The sequence below is a fragment of the Trachypithecus francoisi genome, unplaced genomic scaffold, assembly GCF_009764315.1.
Source record: "Trachypithecus francoisi isolate TF-2019V2 unplaced genomic scaffold, Tfra_2.0 Lachesis_group11, whole genome shotgun sequence".
NCBI classification, from domain to species: domain Eukaryota; kingdom Metazoa; phylum Chordata; class Mammalia; order Primates; family Cercopithecidae; genus Trachypithecus; species Trachypithecus francoisi.
This window is the reverse complement of record NW_022681456.1, coordinates 23533315-23555029: the sequence shown is the minus strand read 5'-3', so window position 1 is coordinate 23555029 and position 21715 is coordinate 23533315. Positions and strand designations below refer to the sequence as shown.

The following is a 21715-nucleotide window of genomic DNA, read 5'->3' as shown; positions in this document are numbered from 1 at the left end:
GATGGAACTGCTGGATAGTGTGGGGCTGAGGGTCTACTGGCATTGGCATCCTTGGGCTCTGCTATCTAAAAGCTGTGTGACCTTGCACAGATTGCTTCCCCTCTCTCTGGCCATTTCCTAAGCTGTGAAATGGGGCCACAGAGGCCACAAGGAGGAGGTGCATGGGCTTGGCACAGAGGTCAGTCAATACATGCTGACCACTGTTAAGAGCCCAAATTGCATGTTGCTGTTTCAGAGCTTCCCCTCCCACTGACCCGTGGGCTCCCTGATGCCCCCAGCAGCCAGACAGGCTAGGGCAAGATGACAAAAGGCAGGCAGGGCCCAAGGCCCCAGTTCCCTATTCTTTCCATAAAAATAGAGACAGCCTTCTCCCATTCATTGTTCTGCTAAGGCGAGCATCACAGACTCAATTCCTCCTCGGACCTGGAAAGTTCCTTCCTTCCTTTCCCCTCCCCTGTCACATTCCCTTTATCTAAATCCTCAGCTATGAAAGGACACATCGACAGCTGGGGGCGTTATCTGGTGGAGGGGACCTTTTCCTCGGGTGTCTCCGAGATAAGGCGTCTTATCAGCCCCCATGTCAGGGAAGGTGCCAAGCATTCTAATCATTGAGGCATGCAACATTTTCCCCTCCCTGCCCCCCTCTTTTTTTATTAAAGTCACAAAAGACCTTGAGCTTATAAACAGTCTGATTTGCAGATAGGGTTTCAAAATGAACAGCACTCCCTGGATGGTGCTTGGCCAGGGGGGTAATGAGTCCAGGTGGGGGCTCTGAGAGGCTGGCCTCCTGCAGATGGGATGATGCCAGGCAGGGAGGGGGCAAGGTAGGGTCCCAGAAAGAACATGAGTGTCTTAGGCATATGCCCCAGTCCTGTCCCTGCCTTGCTGTGTGACCTTGTTTGGGACACTTGGCTTCTCTAGGCCTAGGTCACTTTATTGGACAATAACTAATTCATTGATTCAGCCATTCATTCAACACCTATTTATTAAATAATTACTCTTGCCAGGCACTGGGGAGAGAGAGACAGATAACACACGGTCCCTACCCCTAAGAAACACAGTCCACTGGAGGGAGAGAGATGTGAAAGTTGGCAGTTACACCTCGGTATGATTAGAGCAGAAATGCTGGATATCTAGAGGAAGGGACGGCTGAGCCAGGGTCTGAAGACAGATCTGAGTTCGAATGGATCAGGGTCATGGTGCCATAGGCAGGAGAACCAGCAGGGACAGAGGTCTGGAGGTGTGAGGCAGCCTGGCTGGAAGGAGGGCCAGGGGGAGCCGTTAGAGAGATGAGGTGTGGTGGGCAAAGAGGTCTGGGCTCCACGCCAGAGCCAGAGAGGTTTTAAAGCCAAGGAGAGGGATTTGACTGTCTTGGTTGCAGATGATAGGAGTGATATAGGAGTTGGAGGTGGTGATCCCCTCTCCACTTCCCTTCTAGGACACCCCACTACCCTGCCACGTGCCCCCAGTGGCAGGACACAGGGTTCCTGGAAGAATGGGCAGTGAGTTGGGGGAACTGGGGGTGCAGAGAGAAAAAAGTCCCTCTTCTTCAAGTGAAGAGCATCTCTCAGGCTGCCTGTAGCCCTCCAGAAGCAAGGAATGGGAGGATGCAGGCAACTGCCTGGCGAAGCTGAGCCAAAGCTGAGGCCTACACTTGGACACCATTGCACCCTGGAAACCCCCGCGCCCTGAGCTCGGTCGGGTGACCTCTCTCAGCTCCAGAACTGCCTGGCATCCACCATAAGAGCACCTGACAACCAAAGCCCCCCTGGGAAGGGAGCTGATGGGGTCCCAGGAGGCTCTGGAATAGGTGACCTGCCCCTCCCCCAATAATTGTAGCCCCCAGCCCACCCTTTTTCACCTGCAAAGCATGTGGAATGTATGGCCCAAGGGGCACTGGGGCTCACAGAGAACGGCTGGACTTCTGGACCCCTGGCACCCGGTAAAAGGCTGGAGATAGGACTGGGCATGGCCAGGACTCTGGAAGAAAGTGACCTGGGAGTACCCCTGGGGATCATAGAGCCACTGTTACAGGCCAGAGAGGGTCATTAGCCCAGCGAGGGTCACACAGCATGTGCTGGGAGTCAGGGAGGTTCCAGGCTTCCAACCCAGGTTTCCACAGGGCACCAGCCTCTGATCTCACTCCTTACTGGCCTGGGTGCAGCCAAGCTTAGTGGTGAGGGGGTAAGTGCACCCAGCCACTCCCTGCCTGGCAGCCCTAGCAGGCCACTGCCCCCTGTGGCTTGAGTTTCCCATCTGTGGAGGGAGAGGTCTTGGACTGGCTTTCTCCGGATCTCCCTCCTTTCCTCCAACCCATATGTCAGCGGCGAGAGATAGACTCTGCACTGGAGCAGGAGCCACAGAAAGAGGCTGGGCAAGGGTGAGGGAGGCTGTCACAGGCCTCTTACCTTCCAGGTTGCACACAATTGTGAGTCCCCATAGACCACCTGTGTGTGCATGAGAGGGTGCCTATAAGTGCAGAGGAACATGCCATGCAGCAAACGCATATGTACATAGGTGAGTGTGTACCAGGGTGTGTGTGCACACCCAGCCCTCCCTGTCCACATGCACAGCGTGTCCTCCAGGGCTGGTGTCCAAGGCTGTGGTGATGGCGGGCCTGAGTCAGGCCTGCTCCTGCCACCTGCTCACATCCCACATCCCCGAGGAGAGAAGCAGCACTGCCTTCCTGCAGTCAAGGACTTTCATCCCTGCAATAAGCCCCACTTCATTCCCTTTTTAAACTGTATAATTTCTGCCTGATTGTAATGGCCTATTTTAAAATTACCAGAAATCAAAGCCGGGAAGTGGATACTGCAGCTTTTATTGCATCTCTGTGTTAAGGCTGGCGATTGGGGAGGGGGTGGTGAGAATCACCTCCCCTCCCCTCTGTCCCCCACTTTCTCTCTGTCTCTCGCTTTTTTTTTTTTTTTTTTGAGACAGTAATAGGAGAAAATTGGTTTTGAAACTGAATAAAAGTCCCTTTCAGAGGAAATCATTTCTTTCAGGGTACCTTTGCTGAAAGTAAAATAGGGCATAATGAAAGGTGGTTACGCGATTGTCTTTCATTTACCGAGAGGCCAGGACAGACGGGAGGCTGCAGCCGTCTCCGGGAAATACAAGATTGGAATAATTGCACCGTAACAAGGAGCTTGTTGTGAAATTAGTATCTTAAGAAAGTAGTGAAAAAAGGCTTTTCCTCATGAATACTTCATTATTAGAAGAAAGCGGCAGAATTTAGGACTCCAGACACCTGTTCAGTATTAAATAACTTCCCTTTCTTCCCCTTCAGCACACACCCACTCTGCTTTCTTCTTTTTTAAAACCAACATGAAGATTGAGGTGACCTAGCTTGGCTGCTCAGGACTGGGGGTGGGGGGGGTCAGGTGGCGGGGACAGGGTGCCTGAGTGGATGGACATCAGGGGTGTCCAAGGTGCGCTCACCCTGAGACCTGCCTTCTCCTTAGCAAGAAGGGAGGAAGGGACCTCTAGGTAAGCTCTCACCACCACGCTCCCATGGGGGCCTCACAGGCAGACCCACTCTGACCCTGCTGCTCAGGGGCTTCGGGCTCTCAGGAATGTGCCTGGGCGTCCTGAAACGTTCTCTGCAGGAGAGTGGGTTTGGGAAAGCTGAAGGCGAGTGTCCATGTGAATGTCAGGCTCTGGCTGTGGGGGGAGGTACCACACGGGCCTGTGTGCAGCCACATCTGAGCTGCTGCCCTGAGGGGCACAGGCCTCTGCCCTTCCCATTCAGGGTAAGGAACTTAGGCAGCGACAGGGATCTCGGGTCAGAGCAGCCTTGGTGGCCCATGGGGGCTGGGCTCAGGGTGCAGTGTGGATCAAGGTTCGAGAGGCCCTCGTTCTCCCAGTGATGCCATCCTGACATCTCCCCTCCAGGCGGCTGTGAGGATACCCTGGGCGGGAGACAGACCAGTACTGCAGTAACCTGGGACACCCCCGTACCCACTGGCATTTCCCGAGCACCCCTCTGTGTAGACGCCCAGGATGACCAGGTGGGGTCTTCAGGCTGCTTTGCTTACAGGGGGCCACCACCAGCCGGAAGGGGAGCCTACTGCGGGGCATGGAGGGAGTGAGGATCTGACCCAGTTGGGGGCATCAAGGCAGGCCCCAGAGCAGGTGACCCATATGCCAGCAGGGCCAGGGCATGTCTGATCCATCAGTCCAGCCCCCCACTCAAGAGCCCTGGATTCTGTCCCTTCCCGTGAGGCCACAGATGGGCCTCTTGATGCCTCAGGCCTTGGCCCTGTCATTGGTCAAATAAGGGAAAAGGGTGTCTGCTTTGAGAGTCTCTGATGTTCTTCAGGGTTGCAGGGAGACTCCCAGCCGGGAATGGGGGGAGGCGAACATGGAGCAGCCCCCAAGTGACAGCACCCCATCTTCCTCCTGCAGGGACCCTGCCGCAGAGCGTGCCCCACTGGGGACCCCCAGCTCAGCCATGCTGGCCTGTCTGCAGAGGACCCAGAACCCCCCGGGCCAACACCTGGCCCGCCCGAGCAAGAGCCTGGAGCTGCGCAAGTGTGAGTAGGATGCCTCCCCAGCCTTTGCAGGGCAGGTCGCGGGCAGAGAACCCATTTACCCCCCAGGACGTTCACCCACCATGGTCCTGTCGGAAAGTCGGTATGCTCTCTTAGGCCCCCAGGCCTTGGCCCCGGCTGTGCTGCCTTCCTGGTCTCGCTCTCCAAAATGACACCCACTCCTTTGGCCAGCTCCTGTGGAGCAAGACTCTCAACTCTGGCTTGACCTCCTTCCCAGCAGCCTCTTCTGACCACCACCATCACCATGCCCCAACCCGGCCTGTGCAACTTCACCACCATTATCTTGCCGTGTCTGTCTCCCTTACCACCATTAAAGTAGGATGACGTGGAAACAAAAAATACAGAATGGGGTTCCCGCTTGAGGCCCATGAGCTGTGTGGTCTTGGGCGTTTCCTTCCCTCTCTGGCGTTGCTTTGTCACTGGGAGCTGGACCTGGTGACCAGGGGTCTGTTCTCACTATCTAGGACCAGGATCCCAAACACTCTGATTTGGTTATTTTTAGCTATCATAATTTCTTTTTTAATGAAGTACTTAGAAATGGAGATTTGCATTAAAATCTGGATTTCTAGTATCTCTTGAAAAATACAAAAACAGAGGCTCTGGTAACATAGGCCTGTGTGCCTGTACTGCAGCTACGACTAGAGCTGAATGACTGCCTCTTTTAAAGGGATGTCTGTCTCCAGGTCACCACAGTCCCCACCCCTCCCTATTGCTTCTGTCCTATAGCCCAGGATCTGTTGCCGTTTAGCATGATGCTTATGATGTGAAAATATTTTTTCTTTTAAATATTTATCTTTAGACAAGGGAACACATTCATGTTATCTAACACTCGGAGGAAGGAAGGGGTATATAGACAAAAGCCTCCCTCTGGGCCAGCCACCCGCTTCCCTCGCAGAGGGAGTTCATGTCGTCAGCTTCCTGGGTGTCCTTCTAGATGTTTTATGTGTGTCCCAGCAAATACGTGTGGAGACGCATATTTTACACACCATCCTGCACCTCACTGTTTCCCTTTGTCATCTATTCTGTATGTCAGTTTCTAAAGAGCTTCCTCATTCTTTCGCCACATGGTTTCTCTAGCAGGGGTGGCCCATAATTTATTTGGCCAGTCCTCTATTTAGACTGTAACTGACCTGTTGCTGTTAAAAGCAGTGCAGCGGTAAACCCTGGATGTGTCACGAGGATGTGGATAAAACTGCAGGGTACATTTCTGGAAGTGGAAATACCAGGTCAAAGGCATTTTGATAGCTGTGGTCTGATGGACATCTTTAGGTGGTGTATCTGTGGACACCTCACATTGTGGTGTGAGTGTCTGTTCCTCACCCCTCACCATCACAGCATCATATCACACTTTTAGGTTTTGCTCACCTGAGCAGTGAAAATAGGATTACAGTGTGGGTTTTATTTTGTTTTGTTTTGTTTAGGGAGACAAAGTCTAGCTGTGTTGCCCAGGCTAATCTCAAACTCCTGGCCTCACGCCATCCTCCAGCCTCTGCTTCCTGATCAGCTGGGATTACAAGCGTGAGCCACTGCACCTGGCTACAGTGTAGTTTTAACTTAGTTTTATATGAATGAGGTTGAGTATCTTTTTGTGTCTATGCCATTTGTTTTTCCTTTGACTCATCTACTTATCTCCCTGGCTCCTTTTTTTTGGGGGGGTGGGTGGGTGGGGAGATGGTTTTTGTCCTTATTGATTTGTAGGAGCTATTTGTATATTTGCATGTGATGGAATCATACCTCTGTCTGTGCTATGAGTTGAAGATGTTTTCCCCAAATTGGTTTTGATTCTGCCATGGAGAAATTTTGTTGGGGAAGTGAGATTTATCCTTTTATGGCCTTTGGATTTTACTTAGAAAGCAAAATTTGGATCATACTTAGAAAGTCCTTCCTCAGGCTGAGATTATTATTTTTTAATTCCCCCAGGTTTCTTATAGATCTTTGATGGTTTTTAAGAAATGTATGAGGACTGGGGTGGTGGCTTATACCTGTAATCCTAGAACTTTGGGAGGCCAAGGCAGGCGGATCACCTGAGGTCAGGAGTTTGAGACCAGCCTGGCCAACATAGTGAAACCCCATCTCTACTAAAAATACAAAAATTAGCCAGGCATGGTGGCACACGCCTGTAATCCCAGATACTCAGGAGGCTGAGACAGGAGTATCGCTTGAATCCAGGAGGCAGAGGTTGCAGTAAGCCAAGATAGTGCCACTGCACTCCAACCTCGGTGACAGAGTGAGACTCGGTCTCAAAAAAAAAAAAAAAAAGGTATGATCTCTGTATGACCTATATTTTATTGGGTACAAAGTGTGAGGTATGAATCCAAATACATTCATGTATCAGTGCAATACTCTTTTAATTATTATGTTGTTTTAAAAAGCCTTATTGAAATATAATTCATATACTATTCACCAATTTGGAGTGTACGATTCAGTGATTTTTAGTATGTTCACAGCGTTATGCAGCCATCACCACAGTCAATTTTAGAATATTTTCATCACCTCGAGAAGAAAACCGACACCCATCAGTAGTCACTTCATCTCTCCCCACCAACCCCCTCCCCTTTCTCTACAATTTCCCTATTCTGGACTAGTGACTGGCTTCTTTCACTTAGAATAACATAAGTTCATCTGTGTTGCAGCATGTGTATATCCAGGTTGAGTAGCCCTTATCGGAAATGCTTGAGACCAAAGTGTTTTGAATTTTGGAAAATCTGCATTATACCAGTTGAGCATCCGAAATGCTCCAATGAGCATTTCCTTTGAATGCCATGTCAGCAGTCAAAAAGTTGCAGATTTGGGAGCACTTTGGACTTTAGATTTGGGGTGCTCAACCTGTAATTTTTTTTTTTTTTTTTGAGACAGAGTCTCGCTGTTTCCCAGACTGGAGTGCAGTGGCACAATCTTGGCTCACTGCAGCCTCCGCCTCCCAGGTTCAAGTGATTCTCCTGCCTCAGCCTCCTGAATAGCTGGGATTACAGGCATGCACCACCACACTTGGCTAATTTTTGTATTTTTTAGTGGAGACAGGGTTTCACCATGTTGGCCAGGCTGGCCTTGAACTCCTGACTTCAGGTGATCCGCCCACCTTAGCCTCCCAAAGTGGTGGGATTACAGTCATGAGCCACCATGCCCAGCCATGTAGTACATTTTAGTATTTGGTAGAGGTTGTTGCTCCTTGTTCTCACCCTCTACCCAAATTTCCTTGGCTCTTTTATTATTTTCCTGTCTGAACTATAGAATCAATTTATCTAGGTCAAAGCAAAAATCTTATTTGTGTTTCTACTGGGATTGCATTACATTTACGGATGAATTTAGGAAGAAATGACACTTTTATGATGCTGCCTTTCCCACCAAAACATGATACACTTCTCTTTCATGTCTCTCAGGAATGTTTTAACATTTGCCTAGTCAATCTTGCACATTGTTTGGTTAAGTTTACTTCTGGATAGTTTAGCTTTTTTAGCTAGTCTTGTCTTCCACAAATGAAGGTTGCTTATATGAAGGCTGTTAAGTTCTGCCACCTTACTGAATTCTTTTATTGTTCCTAACAGTTTTTCAATTTAGGTGCTTGGGTTTTCCAGTTATTCTATCATATGATTTACAAATGATAAATTTACCCCGTTTTGTTTTATACCTTAATTTCTTTATTTTATTTAATAGTTCGCTACTATTTCTGGAACAATGAAACAATAATAGTGGTGATAATAGACATTCTTGCTTTGTAGCTTCTAGATTTCGCCATTAAGCAAATTCTGGCTTTGGGGCAGATAGTTTATCAGGTTAAATAAGTCTCCATCTATTCCTGTTTTGTTGAGGATTTTAAAAATCCAGAATGGAAGGTGAACTTTGCCAAAAGACTTTTCAGTGTTTATGATCACATATTTTCCCATTTGTGAATTAATATGAATAATAGATTTCTTAATATTGAACTATCCTTGCATTCCAAATTAAACCCCAGTTGGTCATGGTAAATATTTATAATATACTGCTGGATTGGATTTGTTATTTAGGATTTTTGCCTCAGTCTTGTCAAAGAGATTGTTCTTTGGTTTTCTTTTTTTGGAACAATTTTGTTTGGGTTTTCCCATGTTACACTCACATCATGAAGAAAATAGAGGCTTTCCTTCTTTCTCTTTGCTTTGAACAGTTTAAATATACATGGAATTATCTGTTCTTAACAGTTTGGTTGATCCTCCATGAACCTGTTTGGACTAGTGCAGTTATTTGGGGTGAGTGGGTAGCTCTTTGATAATGCTATTTCTTCACTAATAATTAGTTTGATTGTTCTACTGCTTTTTGAATGACTTTAGTAAATTATGTTTCTCTAGAAAAGTATCCATTTTATCCAGGTCTTCAGATTGACTTGTGTTAGTTTGAACTAAATAATTTTTAAAACTCTTAAGTGATGAGTTCACTCTTATTTCTTATATTGTATATTTTGTGCTCTTTTTCCTGTTTTTCTTCATTAGGTTAGTTAGCTAATGATACTATCCTCTTTCCCCAAAGATTCATCTTTAGGATTTATTTATTAGTAATTATCCTTTTCTGGTTTCTAACTCATTAATTTATGCTTTTATCTTTATTAAAACCTTCTTTCGGCTTTTAGTTTTTTTCCCTTAGAGAGTTACATTTTTACATTAATTTTTTAAAAAAAAGGAAAAATTCAGGCTACAAGGCTCTGAGCACTGAACCGTATGTAGTATTTTCATTATCTTCTAGATATTTTAAATTTTAATGTAAGACATTTGAGTCCCACACATCTACTCAAATAGTAGGTGTTTTGTGTGTTTGTTTGTTTGAGATGGAGTTTCGCTCTTGTTGCCCAGGCTGGAGTGCAATGGCATGATCTCGGCTCACTGCAACCTCCGCCTCCTGGGTTCAAGTGGTTCTCCTGCCTCAGCCTCCCGAGTAGCTGGGATTACAGGTGCCCGCCACGATGCCCGGCTAATTTTGTGTTTTTAGTAGAGATGGGGTTTCTCCATGTTGGTCATTCTGGTCTCGAACTCCTGGCCTCAGGTGATTCACCCATCTCAGCCTCCCAAAGTACTGGGATTATGGGCGTGAGCCACCGTGCCCAGCCTTGTGTTTTACTTCTAGGGTGGTGGTAGTGTTTTTATGATCAGAGAATCTTGTCTACTATTTCTACTTTTTAGGAATTTTTTGAAACTTTCTTCATGATATAACCTATGGTAATTGTTGTAAGCTTTGTGGATTTTTTTATGGGGACTTAAAAAGTCACTTTGTTTTCAGGATTCAGTTTGGTGTATACCAGTTTTATCTCCCATTAATTAGGCTATTAGGTTTTCTATATCCTTACTTAACTGTCATGGATAGAGAAAGGAACTAGACACCTACTGCTAACATGTTCCTGTCTATGTCTTCTTGTAGCACCTGTATCTCTGGCTTTTCGAATGGCGATGTAATGTTATTTAATGCATAGATATTAATAACCTTAAATCTTCATAGTGAATTATATCGTAAGAGATAAAATTGAATCCAGGCCAAAAAGTCCAGGATTCTATCTTATCTATTAAAATGGTAATCTCTGTTTTTTTGTTGTTGTTGGTTTTTGTTTTTTTTTTTTTTTTTGAGACGGAATCTCGCTCTGTCACCCAAGCTGGAGTGCACTGGCCAGATCTCAGCTCACTGCAAGCTCCGCCTCCCGGGTTCACGCCATTCTCCTGCCTCAGCCTCACGAGTAGCTGGGATTACAGGCACCCGCCACCTCGCCCGGCTAGTTTTTTTGTATTTTTTTAGTAGAGACGGGGTTTCACCGTGTTAGCCAGGATGGTCTCAATCTCCTGACTTTGTGATCCGCCCGCCTCAGCCTCCCAAAGTGCTGGGATTACAGGCTTGAGCCACCGCGCCCGGCCTCTCTGCCTTTTAAATTCACATTTTTCTTAAAACCTTTGCCAATCCTTTTATTTCAACCTGTCTGAATTACTTTGTTTAGATGTGACTCATATACTATGGAGTTGGATTAAGCTTTGTGATCCAGTCTGAATGCCCTTTTTTTCTTTTAATGGGAGAGTTAGGCCATTTACATTTATTGATATGACACATGTCTGGTCTTAGTTCAGTCATTTGTGCTTTATTTAAATTGTCCTAAAATTCTTTAACTGTGTGATTTGTGTTCTCTGCTTTGTTTTGTGTACCTACTAATCATAAGGAAGGTTAGTGGCTTTGTTCTGGTGGTATAACTATTCTTTAATTCTCTATTTATTTAGAATAGTATCTATTATTTTCCCTAAGCGGAACAAAATAATGAAATTGGTAGATTTCCTTTTTCTCTCCACAACATTTTCTTAAAGAGTTCACTTCATATTTTCAAACCTCTATTATCTAACATCAGTTTTAATGATATCTTTTGATTCCAGCTATTAAAGATGAGGATATCAGGCTGGGCACAGTGGTTCACACCTGCAGTCGCAGCACTTTGGGAGGCCAAGGTGGGCAGATCGCTTGAAGCCAGGAGTTCGACATAAAGACTAGGATATCAGTCTACTTATAATCCTGTCCCCTTCTTTCCTCCTTCCTTTCTCGTTTGTTATTAGCGATGCTCTTACTGTATTCTCAGGGCTTATAATAGAGCATCTGGTATGTCACCACAATCCCCACATTTGTTTCTGTAATAAGAATAGTGCTCACTACCAAATCTTTTGCCTTGGTTCACCCATTGTCTGAAGTTGGTCCTCTAGTATATTCCTTAAGAAGGCCTCATGTGAACAATACTCCTGGAGTTTCTGCACATTCAGAATGGTCTACTTGAGTGGGTTATAAAAAAAGTAAGTTCCTGGTTCACTTTGTTTGCTTGAGGATTTTGTAGGTTTTGTTCTACTGTCTTTTTTTTTTTTGAGGAGGAGGAGGAGTCTCGCTCTGTCGCCCAGGCTGGAGTGCAGTGGCGTGATCTCGGCTCACTGCAAGCTTCGCCTCCCGGGTTCCCGCCATTCTCCCGCCTCAGCCTCCGAGTAGCTGGGACTACAGGCGCCCGCCACCTCGCCCGGCTAGTTTTTTGTATTTTTAGTAGAGACGGGGTTTTGCCGTGTTAGCCAGGAGGGTCTCGATCTCCTGACCTCGTGATCCACCCGCCTCGGCCTCCCAAAGTGCTGGGATTACAGGCTTGAGCCACCGCGCCCGGCCTCTACTGTCTTCTAATATTGCATGTTGCCATGGAGAAGCTGAGGATTGATTTTCCCACATCTATTTGATTTCGATCTTTCCATATCTTTCATGTCCAGTTACTTGACGAGGATGTGTCTTGGAGTTGACCATAGAGAGTCTATTTTCCCTGGAACACCATACTGTGCCCTTTCAGCATGCAGATCTGAGGCTTGTATTTTAGTTTCCTTCCTTGGGGACTCCAGTTAAGCACATATTGGCTATCTTTCACCTATCTTCCCTATGTAGCTTTTTCTGATTAGACCTTTCTGACTCATTTTATGTTGCTCACTTTTTTCCCTATGTTTTCTGCACCTTTTTTTTTTTTTTTTTTTCTTTTCCCTGTGCTCATTCTATTTCCCCCTTTACTTGGGCAGTAAGTTTTTTTTTTTTTTCTGCTCTTGTATATCTTCTTTGTGTTTCTGCTTTATAGAAACAACTGCTTACTAAATTTTTTCCTTCTTGATAAAATACTTATCTATGATCTTCATCTCTTCTGTGACTATATCCTTCTGATGAGAAGTGTTTTTGGCCAACTATGAATTTACTTATGCTTTTCCTTGCTTTCATTTTTTTTTTTTTTTTTTTTTTTTTTTTTTTGACGGAGTCTCGCTCTGCCGCCCAGGCTGGAGTGCAGTGGCCGGGTCTCAGCTCACTGCAAGCTCCGCCTCCTGGGTTTACGCCATTCTCCTGCCTCAGCCTCCCAAGCAGCTGGGACTACAGGCGCCCGCCATGTCGCCCGGCTAGTTTTTTGTATTTTTTAGTAGAGACGGGGTTTCACCATGTTAGCCAGGATGGTCTCGATCTCCTGACCTCGTGATCCGCCCGTCTCGGCCTCCCAAAGTGCTGGGATTACAGGCTTGAGCCACCGCGCCCGGCCTCATTTTTTAGTATATTTTTTATTAGGTCCTATGCTGGTTCAATTTAGATTATTTTTATTAGGCCCTATGCTGGTTCGATTTAGATTACATAGGCGGAAATGAATTTTTCCCAGTCCATCTGCAGGACTTCAGGTTAGGGAAAAGCCAGGGCCCTGTCTTGAGCTAACTAAAAACTTCCGTATGTGTGCTTATTTATCCTCTTTTTCCTCAGCCCCAGGTTCCTGCAAATATGGTTTGTAACCCCACCCATTTTTCTCTTCTAAACCAAGTAGGTCTAAGGGAAGAGCCTGTCACCAGCTGACAAACCCCTACTTTCACTGCTTCAAATAAGGAGTTTAGATTTGGTACTCAGAGCATGCCCCTCACTTTTGGAAAGTGTTCGCTGCTGACTTTGAAATCTGCAGGTGTGGCCCTTTTTTCTGCTTCTTAGCCCTACTTGATCTCTGCTACTATTGGCAGCCTGTTCTTTTTTGTTCAGAGGTTTAGCAGCTACTGCAGGAATAAAAAATGGTAACATTTAACCAGCCCTTCCTTGATGAACATTTAGGTTGTTTCTAGTCTCCCACTATTCTAAACATTCCTGTAATGAACATCTTTGTACATGTGCATCAGTGCAAAAAAAAAAAATTCCAGGCTGGACTGTCTCAAAGGGTCTGTGCCTTTTAACCTTTGATTGCTACTGTCCAGCTGTCAAGACTCCCTGCCCTCTGCTACCAGATGGCTAGAGGAGGGGCTGGGCCTGATGACCTGTGCTGGCCCTTCCTTCCTGCTCCAAGACCGGAACAGGAGAGTGTGGATGATCACCAAGGACATCCGGCCTCCCCCGCCCATTCAGATCCTTTGACATCTCTTCACTTATTGGAAAAGACAGTGACTCTGCCTGTAATTGAAGAGCGCGGGAAACAGGAAGGCAGGGAGAGAGATAAGCAGCTAATTGAATTGGGTGCCCTGCTGCTGCCAATCAGTGCCTGGACGCTAAGCCAAGGAGGCTCCTGCCCTTTCCTCCTAGGCATGGTTGTTGGGTGATAGGGCCCAGATCGCTCCTCTTGTCCCTGTTGTCCCTGGGCAGAACCAAGGCAGGAAGGGCTTTGTGACCAGACCTGGGGCCATGCTGTGTTTTCAACCAAGAGAGAAAGTTCTCGACCAGGCTATGGGCAAAATGATCTTGGATGAGTGGGTTCGGCCCTCTCCCTCTATAAAACAAGGGCTCAGATGAGGTGGACCTAAGAAGCCACCCAGCTCTGGCCGTCTGTAATGATAATGTCAAAAGCTTGATTGAGGGGGATGAGGTGGTCCAGTCTGAGACCCCTGTCTCCCTTTTCCTGTAAAACAGGGATCAGAGTAGCTTGTGATGAGGTCTGGCTGTATGCTGAGAAATGGCCAGGGAACCAGAAAGAGCCACAGTTCACTTATCTGGGATCCAAGGTCAGATGGGCCAGAGGAGGTGGGTTGCAATGAGCTGTGGGTCCGGGAGTTTGGGCGGCAGGCTGTCGCGGCCTATCCTAGGTGACTGGAAAAAGGGACCTGCAGAAAAACAAAGGAACCTGCCTACCCCTGGGCCAGCAGCCTGTGGATCTCAGCTGCTCAGGTTCTTCCCCACTAATTAATAAATATTTGACTTTCCCATTATGGAGTTAATATGCAAACTTTGAGTCACACGCTGCCAAAAATACAGGCTGTGCAGAAGCCCCAGAGAGGCACCATGGGGGCTGGCGGCGAGATGGGGGTACTCAGGGATTGGGCCTCGTCCCTGTCCAAGGGTCCCAAGGAGGGTGGAGCCAAGGCAGCTGTCCCAGGAGGCAGACGTGAGCACCCACCCTCCTCAGCTGGACCTTGGGTAAGTGATGTGGCCTCTCTGTGCCCCAGGCTGCTCTTCTGTGGCTGAGGGTAGCGTGCCCACGCTGCCCCATCCACGTGAACCCCTAGGGCACAAGCTCTGGGACTGTCTAGGGGTCAAATACGGGCTATGCCCTGATGGGGGTGTGTATGTGTGGTCTTGGACCACAAGTTAGTGACTGTGCCTCAGTTTCCTTTGCTGTGATATGGAGACAGGAATGGAAGGAGGGGACCCTGCAGGGCCTAGCAGCTGACCCAGACACCTCACCTGCCCCCATCCCAGGGGCGGGAGCCTCTTTCCCACAATATCCATGCCCACAAGGGGGCAAGAAACTCCGCCACCCATATTGCTCATGATAGATGAGCTTTGAAGGGCTTGTCATCCAAGAGGATCAGGGAGCAGCTCTTCCCCAATTCCCACCCTCACCCCACCCCTACCCTACAGATCCTCAGGACACTGACAGGCTGGAGCTACTGCCCAAGTGAACCGCCGTCCACCAGCATTCCTGCAGGTGCCACTGCTTCCACTCATGCTAATAAAAGACGGAAGAAACAAAGCAATTTAAAATTCCAATGAAATTAAAAATAAATCTAGGGCTGCACAGCAGATTCAGTTATGTAGCTGTTGCTGAGTGTAGCCTGAGGGATGGAAGGAAGGTCTGGGGCCGCCCCCTGCCGCGGGTACCAAGCGTGCAAGAGGACAGAGGCTCGGAGATGAAGGGCCGGGAGCGGGCCAGATAGATCTCATCCCTGTTTAGGATTTAACAACTAAAACTAAGCTCCGAGCCAACTAGGAAGGAAGTCACCCTCCTTCATTTACCAGAGTCCAACCACAATCCACTACAAACAAACTCGAGGTTTGATAAAATCAGAGGGAGACAAAGATCCAAATCACTGCTTGTCCACACACTGCACAGAGGCTGTGGCCAGCACAGATAAGCGAGGACAAGTAAATTAAAAGGTAGTATAAAGATTAGAAAGGAGTAAAATTATCTGCATAGAAAAACCCAAGAATCCAGTTGCAGTAGTCCCAGCTACTCAGGAGGAGTTCAAGAGATCAGCGTGGCCAACATATTGAGACCCTGTCTCTAAAAAAAGAAAAAAAAAGAAAACCCAAGAGAATAAGACTTTAGCAACATAAGATCAACATACTAACACAACTGTACTCCTTGACAGCAGAGGCTGGCAAACATTTTCTGTGAAGAGCAGATATTTTCAGCTTTGTGGGCCGTACAGTTTCTTTTGTAATTTATTAACACTCCAGTTCTTGCAGGAATACAGCCACAGAAATACATAAATGAAGGGGTGTAACTGTGTTCCAATAAGACTTTATTTACAAAAGCAGGCAGCAGGCCAGATTTGGCCCACAAGGCAGTAGTTTGGGACTCTTTTTTTTTTGAAACAGGGTCTTGCTCTGTCACCCTGACTGGTGGGCAGTGGCGTGGTCATGGCTTGCTACAGCCTCGACCTCTTGGGCTCCAGTGATTCTCCCACCTCAGCTTCCTGAGTAGCTGGGACTACAAGGTCATGCCACCATGCTCAGATAATTTTTTAATGTTTAGTAGGGATGGGGTCTCACTATGTTACCCAGGCTGGTCTTGAACTCCTGCCTCAATTGACCCTCCTGCCTCAGCCTCCCAAAGCACTGGGATTACAGGTATGAACCACTGCGCTTAGCCTATCCATTTTTTAATTCAGCAATTTGTCTTTTTATGAAGTTGTAAAACTTCTTCATATATTCTAGATACAAGTGCCATATCAGGCGCATGATCTGCAAATATTTTCTCCCAGTCTGGAGTTGTCTGCACTGTCTTTATGGTATCCTTTGAAGCACAAAAGTTTTGAATCTTGATGATGTCAGGATGTCTTTGGTCACTTGTATTTTTGGTAAGAAGGCTTTGCATATCCCAGGGTCATTTTAGCTCTTTCATTTAGGTCTGTAATTCTTTTGTTTTGTTTTGTTTTTTTGAGATGCAGTGTGTGTTGTTGCCCAGGCTGGAGTGAATGGCGCAATCTCAGCTCACCGCAACCTTCCTACCTCAGCCTCCCAAGTAGCTGGGATTACAGGCATGCGCCACCATGCCCAGCTAATTTTGTGGGGGTTTTTTTTGTTTTTTTTTTTTGAGACGGAGTCTCGCTCTGTCACCCAAGCTGGAGTGCACTGGCCAGATCTCAGCTCACTGCAAGCTCCGCCTCCCGGGTTCACGCCATTCTCCTGCCTCAGCCTCCCGAGTAGCTGGGACTACAGGCGCCCGCCACCTCGCCCGGCTAGTTTTTTGTATTTTTTAGTAGAGACAGGGTTTCACCGTGTTAGCCAGGAGGTCTCAATCTCCTGACCTCGTGATCCGCCCGCCTCGGCCTCCCAAAGTGCTGGGATTACAGGCTTGAGCCACCGTGCCCGACCTTTTGTATTTTTAGAGAGGGTTTCTCCATGTTGGTCAGGCTGGTCTTGAATTCCCGACCTCAGGTGATCTGCCCGCCTCGGCTTCCCAAAGTGCTGGGATTACAGGTGTGAGCCACTGTGCCCGGCCTGTAATTCATTTTAAGTTTTGTGTACATCATGAGGAAAGTATCCAACTTCATTCTTTTGCATATCAATATCTAGCTGTCCCAACACCATTTGTTGAAGAGACCAGTCTTTCTCCTACTGAGTTGTTTTGGCTCCCTTGTGAAAATCGACCATAAATGTAAGGGTTTATTTCTGGATTTTCTTTTTTTTTGAGATGGAGTCTCTGTCACCCAGGCTGGAGTTCAGTGGCACCATCTCGGCTCACTGAAAGCTCCACCTCCCGGGTTCATGCATTCTCCTGCCTCAGCCTCCCAGGTGCTGGGATTACAGGCGACTGCCATCACGCCTGACTAATTTTTTGTATTTTTTTTTTAGTAGAGACGGAGTTTCACCATGTTAGCCAGGATGGTCTTGATCTCCTGACCTCAGGAGATCTGCCCACCTCAGCCTCCCAAAGTGCTGGGATTACAGGCGTGAGCCACCGCGCCTGGCCTATTTTTGGATTTTCTATTCCATTGATCTATATGTCCGTCTTTATGCCAGTACCACACTGTCTTGATTCCTGCAGCTTTGTATTAAGTTTTGAAATCAGAAAGTGTAAATTCTCCAACTTTGTCCTCCTCCTTCAAGATTGTTTTGGCTATTCTGAGTCCCATGAAGTGTAGTCTCAGCTTGTCAAGTTCTGCAAAGAAGCCAGCTGAGGTTTTGATAGAGATTTGCATTGGATGTGTGGGTCAGCTTAGAGAATATTGCTGTCCTATTATTGTCTTCCAATCCATGAACATAGGGTGTTTCCATTTATTTCTTTCAACAATGTTTTACAGTTTTCAGATTTTGAGTTTTGCTCTTTTATTAAATTTATTCCTCAGTATTCTTTTTGATGCTGTTGTAATTGGAATTTTTTTTATTTTTGGATTGTTCATTGTGAGTATATAGAAACTGTTGATTTTTGTATATTGATCTTGTATCCTGCAACCTTGCTGAACTTCTTTATTCTAATAGTTTTTTAGTGAATTTCTTCGGCTATCCTGTATACAAGATAATGTCATCTGTGACTAGAGATGGCTTTACTTCTTTCTAATATGAATGCTCCTTTTTTGTCTAATTGCTCTGACAAAAACTTTTATTACAATATTGAATAGGAGTGGAAAGATACTTTGTCTTATTCCTGATTGTAGAGGGAAAGAATTCAGTCTTTTACCATGAAGTGTCATGTTAACTATGTAGTTTTCATAGTTGTTTGAGTATTTTTATCATGAGGGATATTGATTTGGCAAATGCTCTGTGTCTATTGGGATGAACATGTGGTAGTTGTCCTTCTGTCAATATGGTATTAACATTAATTGATTTTTGGATGTTGAACTAATCTTGCATTCCTGGGTTAAGTCCCACTTGATCATAGTATATAATCCTTTTTCTTTTCTTTTTTTTTTTTTTTTGAGACGGAGTCTCACTCTATCGCCCAGGCTGGAGTGCAGTGGCCGGATCTCAGCTCACTGCAAGCTCCGCCTCCCGGGTTTACACCATTCTCCTGCCTCAGCCTCCCCAGTAGCTGGGACTGCAAGCGCCCGCCACCTCGCCCGGCTAGTTTTTTTTTTTTATATTTTTTAGTAGAGACAGGGTTTCACCGGGTTAGCCAGGATGGTCTCGATCTCCTGATCTTGTGATCCGCCCGTCTCGGCCTCCCAAAGTGCTGGGATTACAGGCTTGAGCCACCGCGCCCGGCCTATAATCCTTTTTCTAAGTGGCTGGATTTAGTTTTGCTAGTATTTTGTTGATTTTTACATCTATATTCATAATGGCTATAGGTCTCTAGTTTTTTGTGTGTAATATCTTTGTTTGGTTTTAGAATTAGGATAATACTGGTCTTACAGAATTCATTTGGAAGTGTCCTCTCTTTTTTTAATGGAAGAGGTTGTGAATAATTAATTCTTATTTAAATGCTTGGTAGAATTCACCCATGAGGCCTTCTAGGTCTGGGCTTTTCATTGTGGGTAGTGTTTTGATTGCTGATTCAATCTCTTTACTTGTTATAGGTCTATTCAGATTTTCTATTTCTTAACTTAGTCTTGGTAGTTGATGTCTTTCTAGGAATTTGTCCATTTCCTTTAAATTATGAAACTCTGACAAAAGAGGCAAATGGCCTTTATGGAGAAGATAAGTTTATTCAGTGGTATTTTTTAAAGACCTAAATAAACTTAGAAATATGTCATGCATATAGACAGAGATTCAAATGGAAGAAATTCAATCCACTCCCTACATCTTGAGCATTTATGTGTGTGTAACTCAAAAGCTGACTTAATTGATAAAAACAAAGGGATCAAAAATGGCCAAGGCACTTTTGAGAAAGAAGTATCAGGGTTGGGGAAGGGGCTTGTCCTGTTACAGCTTAAAGTTGAGACAGTGGGATCAGCAGAAGGACCAGGAGACAAAGCAGGGATTGCAGATCACTGGGGAGACAAATGCCATGCTGGGACAAGTGGTTATCCATAGGGAATAAGTGACAGAGGAGCCCTACCTCACACCATACCAAAAAGGAATCCCAGGCAGACTAGAAATCTAACTTTTGGAAAGCAAAACCGTATCATTCTTCGATGAAAATGATGGAGAATATAATCCCTAGGATAGAAAGGATTTCCGAAATGAGAGAAAAAAAAGACAAGCCACAAATTGCGAGTGGGTGTCTGCAACACTTATAATGAACCAGTATCCAGAATAGAGAGCCACGGATGTGGCTGCAGAAAGACAGTGATGGGAACAGGCAGAGAGCCAGTGGTGGGGAGGGAACGGGACAGGTAGGTGAGTCAGAACAACATATATATGGTTGGAGACAGACAGGAGTAGGTCTATGTCTGGAGGAAGGTAGAGATGAGGCCAGGCTAAAGACAAAAGGACAGGCAGCAACATCAGGACAAGACAGGAAACACAGAAAATTCTGGGGCCCTGGGTGCAGGCAGAGTAAGGTGTGGGCTCCCAAGGACAGAGCCCTGCTAGGGAGTGGGCAAGGGAAACTGAGGAACATGGGAGTATCAAGAAAGTCAGGCTAGAGAGGGATTAAAGTGTCCCCAGCCCCACCTGCAGGGCTACCTTGGCTGCTTCAGGGCTGTGGGGTATAGAAGTTGTGTGTGGATAAACGTGTGCCTAGAGCACCTGACTGTCTTTGTATGTTGAGGGTGTCCCTGAATGTCTGGGCACACATGTGAGCACCTCAGCACATGTATGTAGCTTGCATATGTGCACATGTTAGAGAACGAGAGGCAGGGTCCTTTGTACAGGGCTCATTGTTCCCTGCTACCCTCCACTGCCATTTCTGGCCCAGAAGGAGCTAGAAGGAAGGTGGCCAGCCTTTTCTGAGCACCTGTACCAGGCTGACTGACATGCATTCTGTCATTTCATCTCCATTCCCCTGCCCTCAGGGGAAACAGACATTAGGAGAGCTACAGTCACTTCCCTGAGGTTCCCTGGCTGGTCACTAGGGCACGTGGATTCATACCTGTGGCTGACCTCAGGAGCCCTCAGGCTACCGCCCCAGTCATTGGGCTGGGGCAGGGTCCCTGGGACAGCCAGGAAGGTATGGAGCAGCCACTCCTGCCCCTCCCATAGAGGCTGGAGAACAGCTGTGTCTGCCCTAGCCCAGCCGCCATCCCTGCCCCCCCTCCTGGGCGACCTCATTAGGGATTCTGCCTCTGCCACCAGCTAATTAGTGTCACGTTAATTGAGCATTCAGGAGGCTGCCACCTCCAAGGGCAGAATGTGGCAGTGAAGGGGAATGCAGATGTGGAGCTGCTCCCCCCGACGAGCTGGGGCCAGGCCCTGTGCCAGGGACCCCTTCCATCCTAGAGAAGCCCTGGATGCCCCTTGCTGCCCCATTTCAACACAGATAATACCCTGCGCCCTAACAAAGGAGGCAGTAGACAAAGCATGCAACAGCTTGAGAAAGAAACAACAGTGGGTGAACACCTACTGTGTGCTTGCACACCTTTCACTCTCCCCTCTCCTATGGGAAGGCGAGAATTTGCTCCATTCTACCATCCAGAAAGCTGAAGTCCACCAAGGGAACCCCTTCTCCAGGGGCATGCCCAGTGAAGCAGTAGGAACCTAGGACCGCAGGGGGATCCAGGAGGTAGCTCTGGTGCCAGAACTCAGCTCCAAGCCTCCTGTCCGCCGCTCCCATATCCTTGGACAGGTGACTTGCCCTGAGCCTCAGCTGCTCATCTGTCAAATGGAGGCAGCCCCAGAATGCACCCCACAGGGTGATGAGGGCTGAAGAACAGACACACTCTCCCTGGACCCAGCCTGGCCCTGCCTGGCTCATTCTGCGGTAGGTGCCTGGGGTCCCATATCACAGGCCCTGTGGTGCAGTGTTGCAGTGCAAGCTCCTCACTGCTCCATGGTCCCTCTGCACACCCCCAACCCACTCCGCCTGCCCTGCCCCCTCCTCAGCTTCTGGAGCCCTGCTCTCGTGTCTCCCTATAGCAACATTAAATCCCACTCAAAGGGCTGGTTTTAATTGGCTTAATATACTCGTTAATAACCGCATCTATTTAACACACCTGTAAAAGGCCCATACCATTAACTTAATGGCAGCGGCAGCTCATCCAGCACTTCCAGCCCAGCCAGTCTTTTAAATTTCCTGACAAGTCTTTAATGGGGGCCACAGCAGGCGGAGGCAGAGCAGGGGAAGGAGTGGCCCAGTACACAGTGGGAAGCACCCTGGTTTCTGCACATTTGAGCCCAGATGCTGCCTGGCGGCTGCCCCTGCAACCTCTCAAAGGCCTGGGAAC

The 21715-nt window shown here is 47.1% G+C and overlaps 1 protein-coding gene across 3 annotated transcripts in view; it reads left to right on the top strand.

The window, feature by feature from the left end:
• The window catches only part of FAM222A (family with sequence similarity 222 member A), a 58315-nt gene that overhangs the window by 26856 nt on the left and 9744 nt on the right, over positions 1–21715 (top strand). For all 3 annotated transcript variants that reach the window (XM_033220684.1, XM_033220682.1, XM_033220683.1), the window contains exon 2: positions 4408–4535. In XM_033220684.1, coding sequence (XP_033076575.1) covers positions 4454–4535 — 82 coding nt within the window. In that variant the 5' untranslated portion in view covers positions 4408–4453. The remainder of the gene's footprint in view (positions 1–4407; positions 4536–21715) is intronic.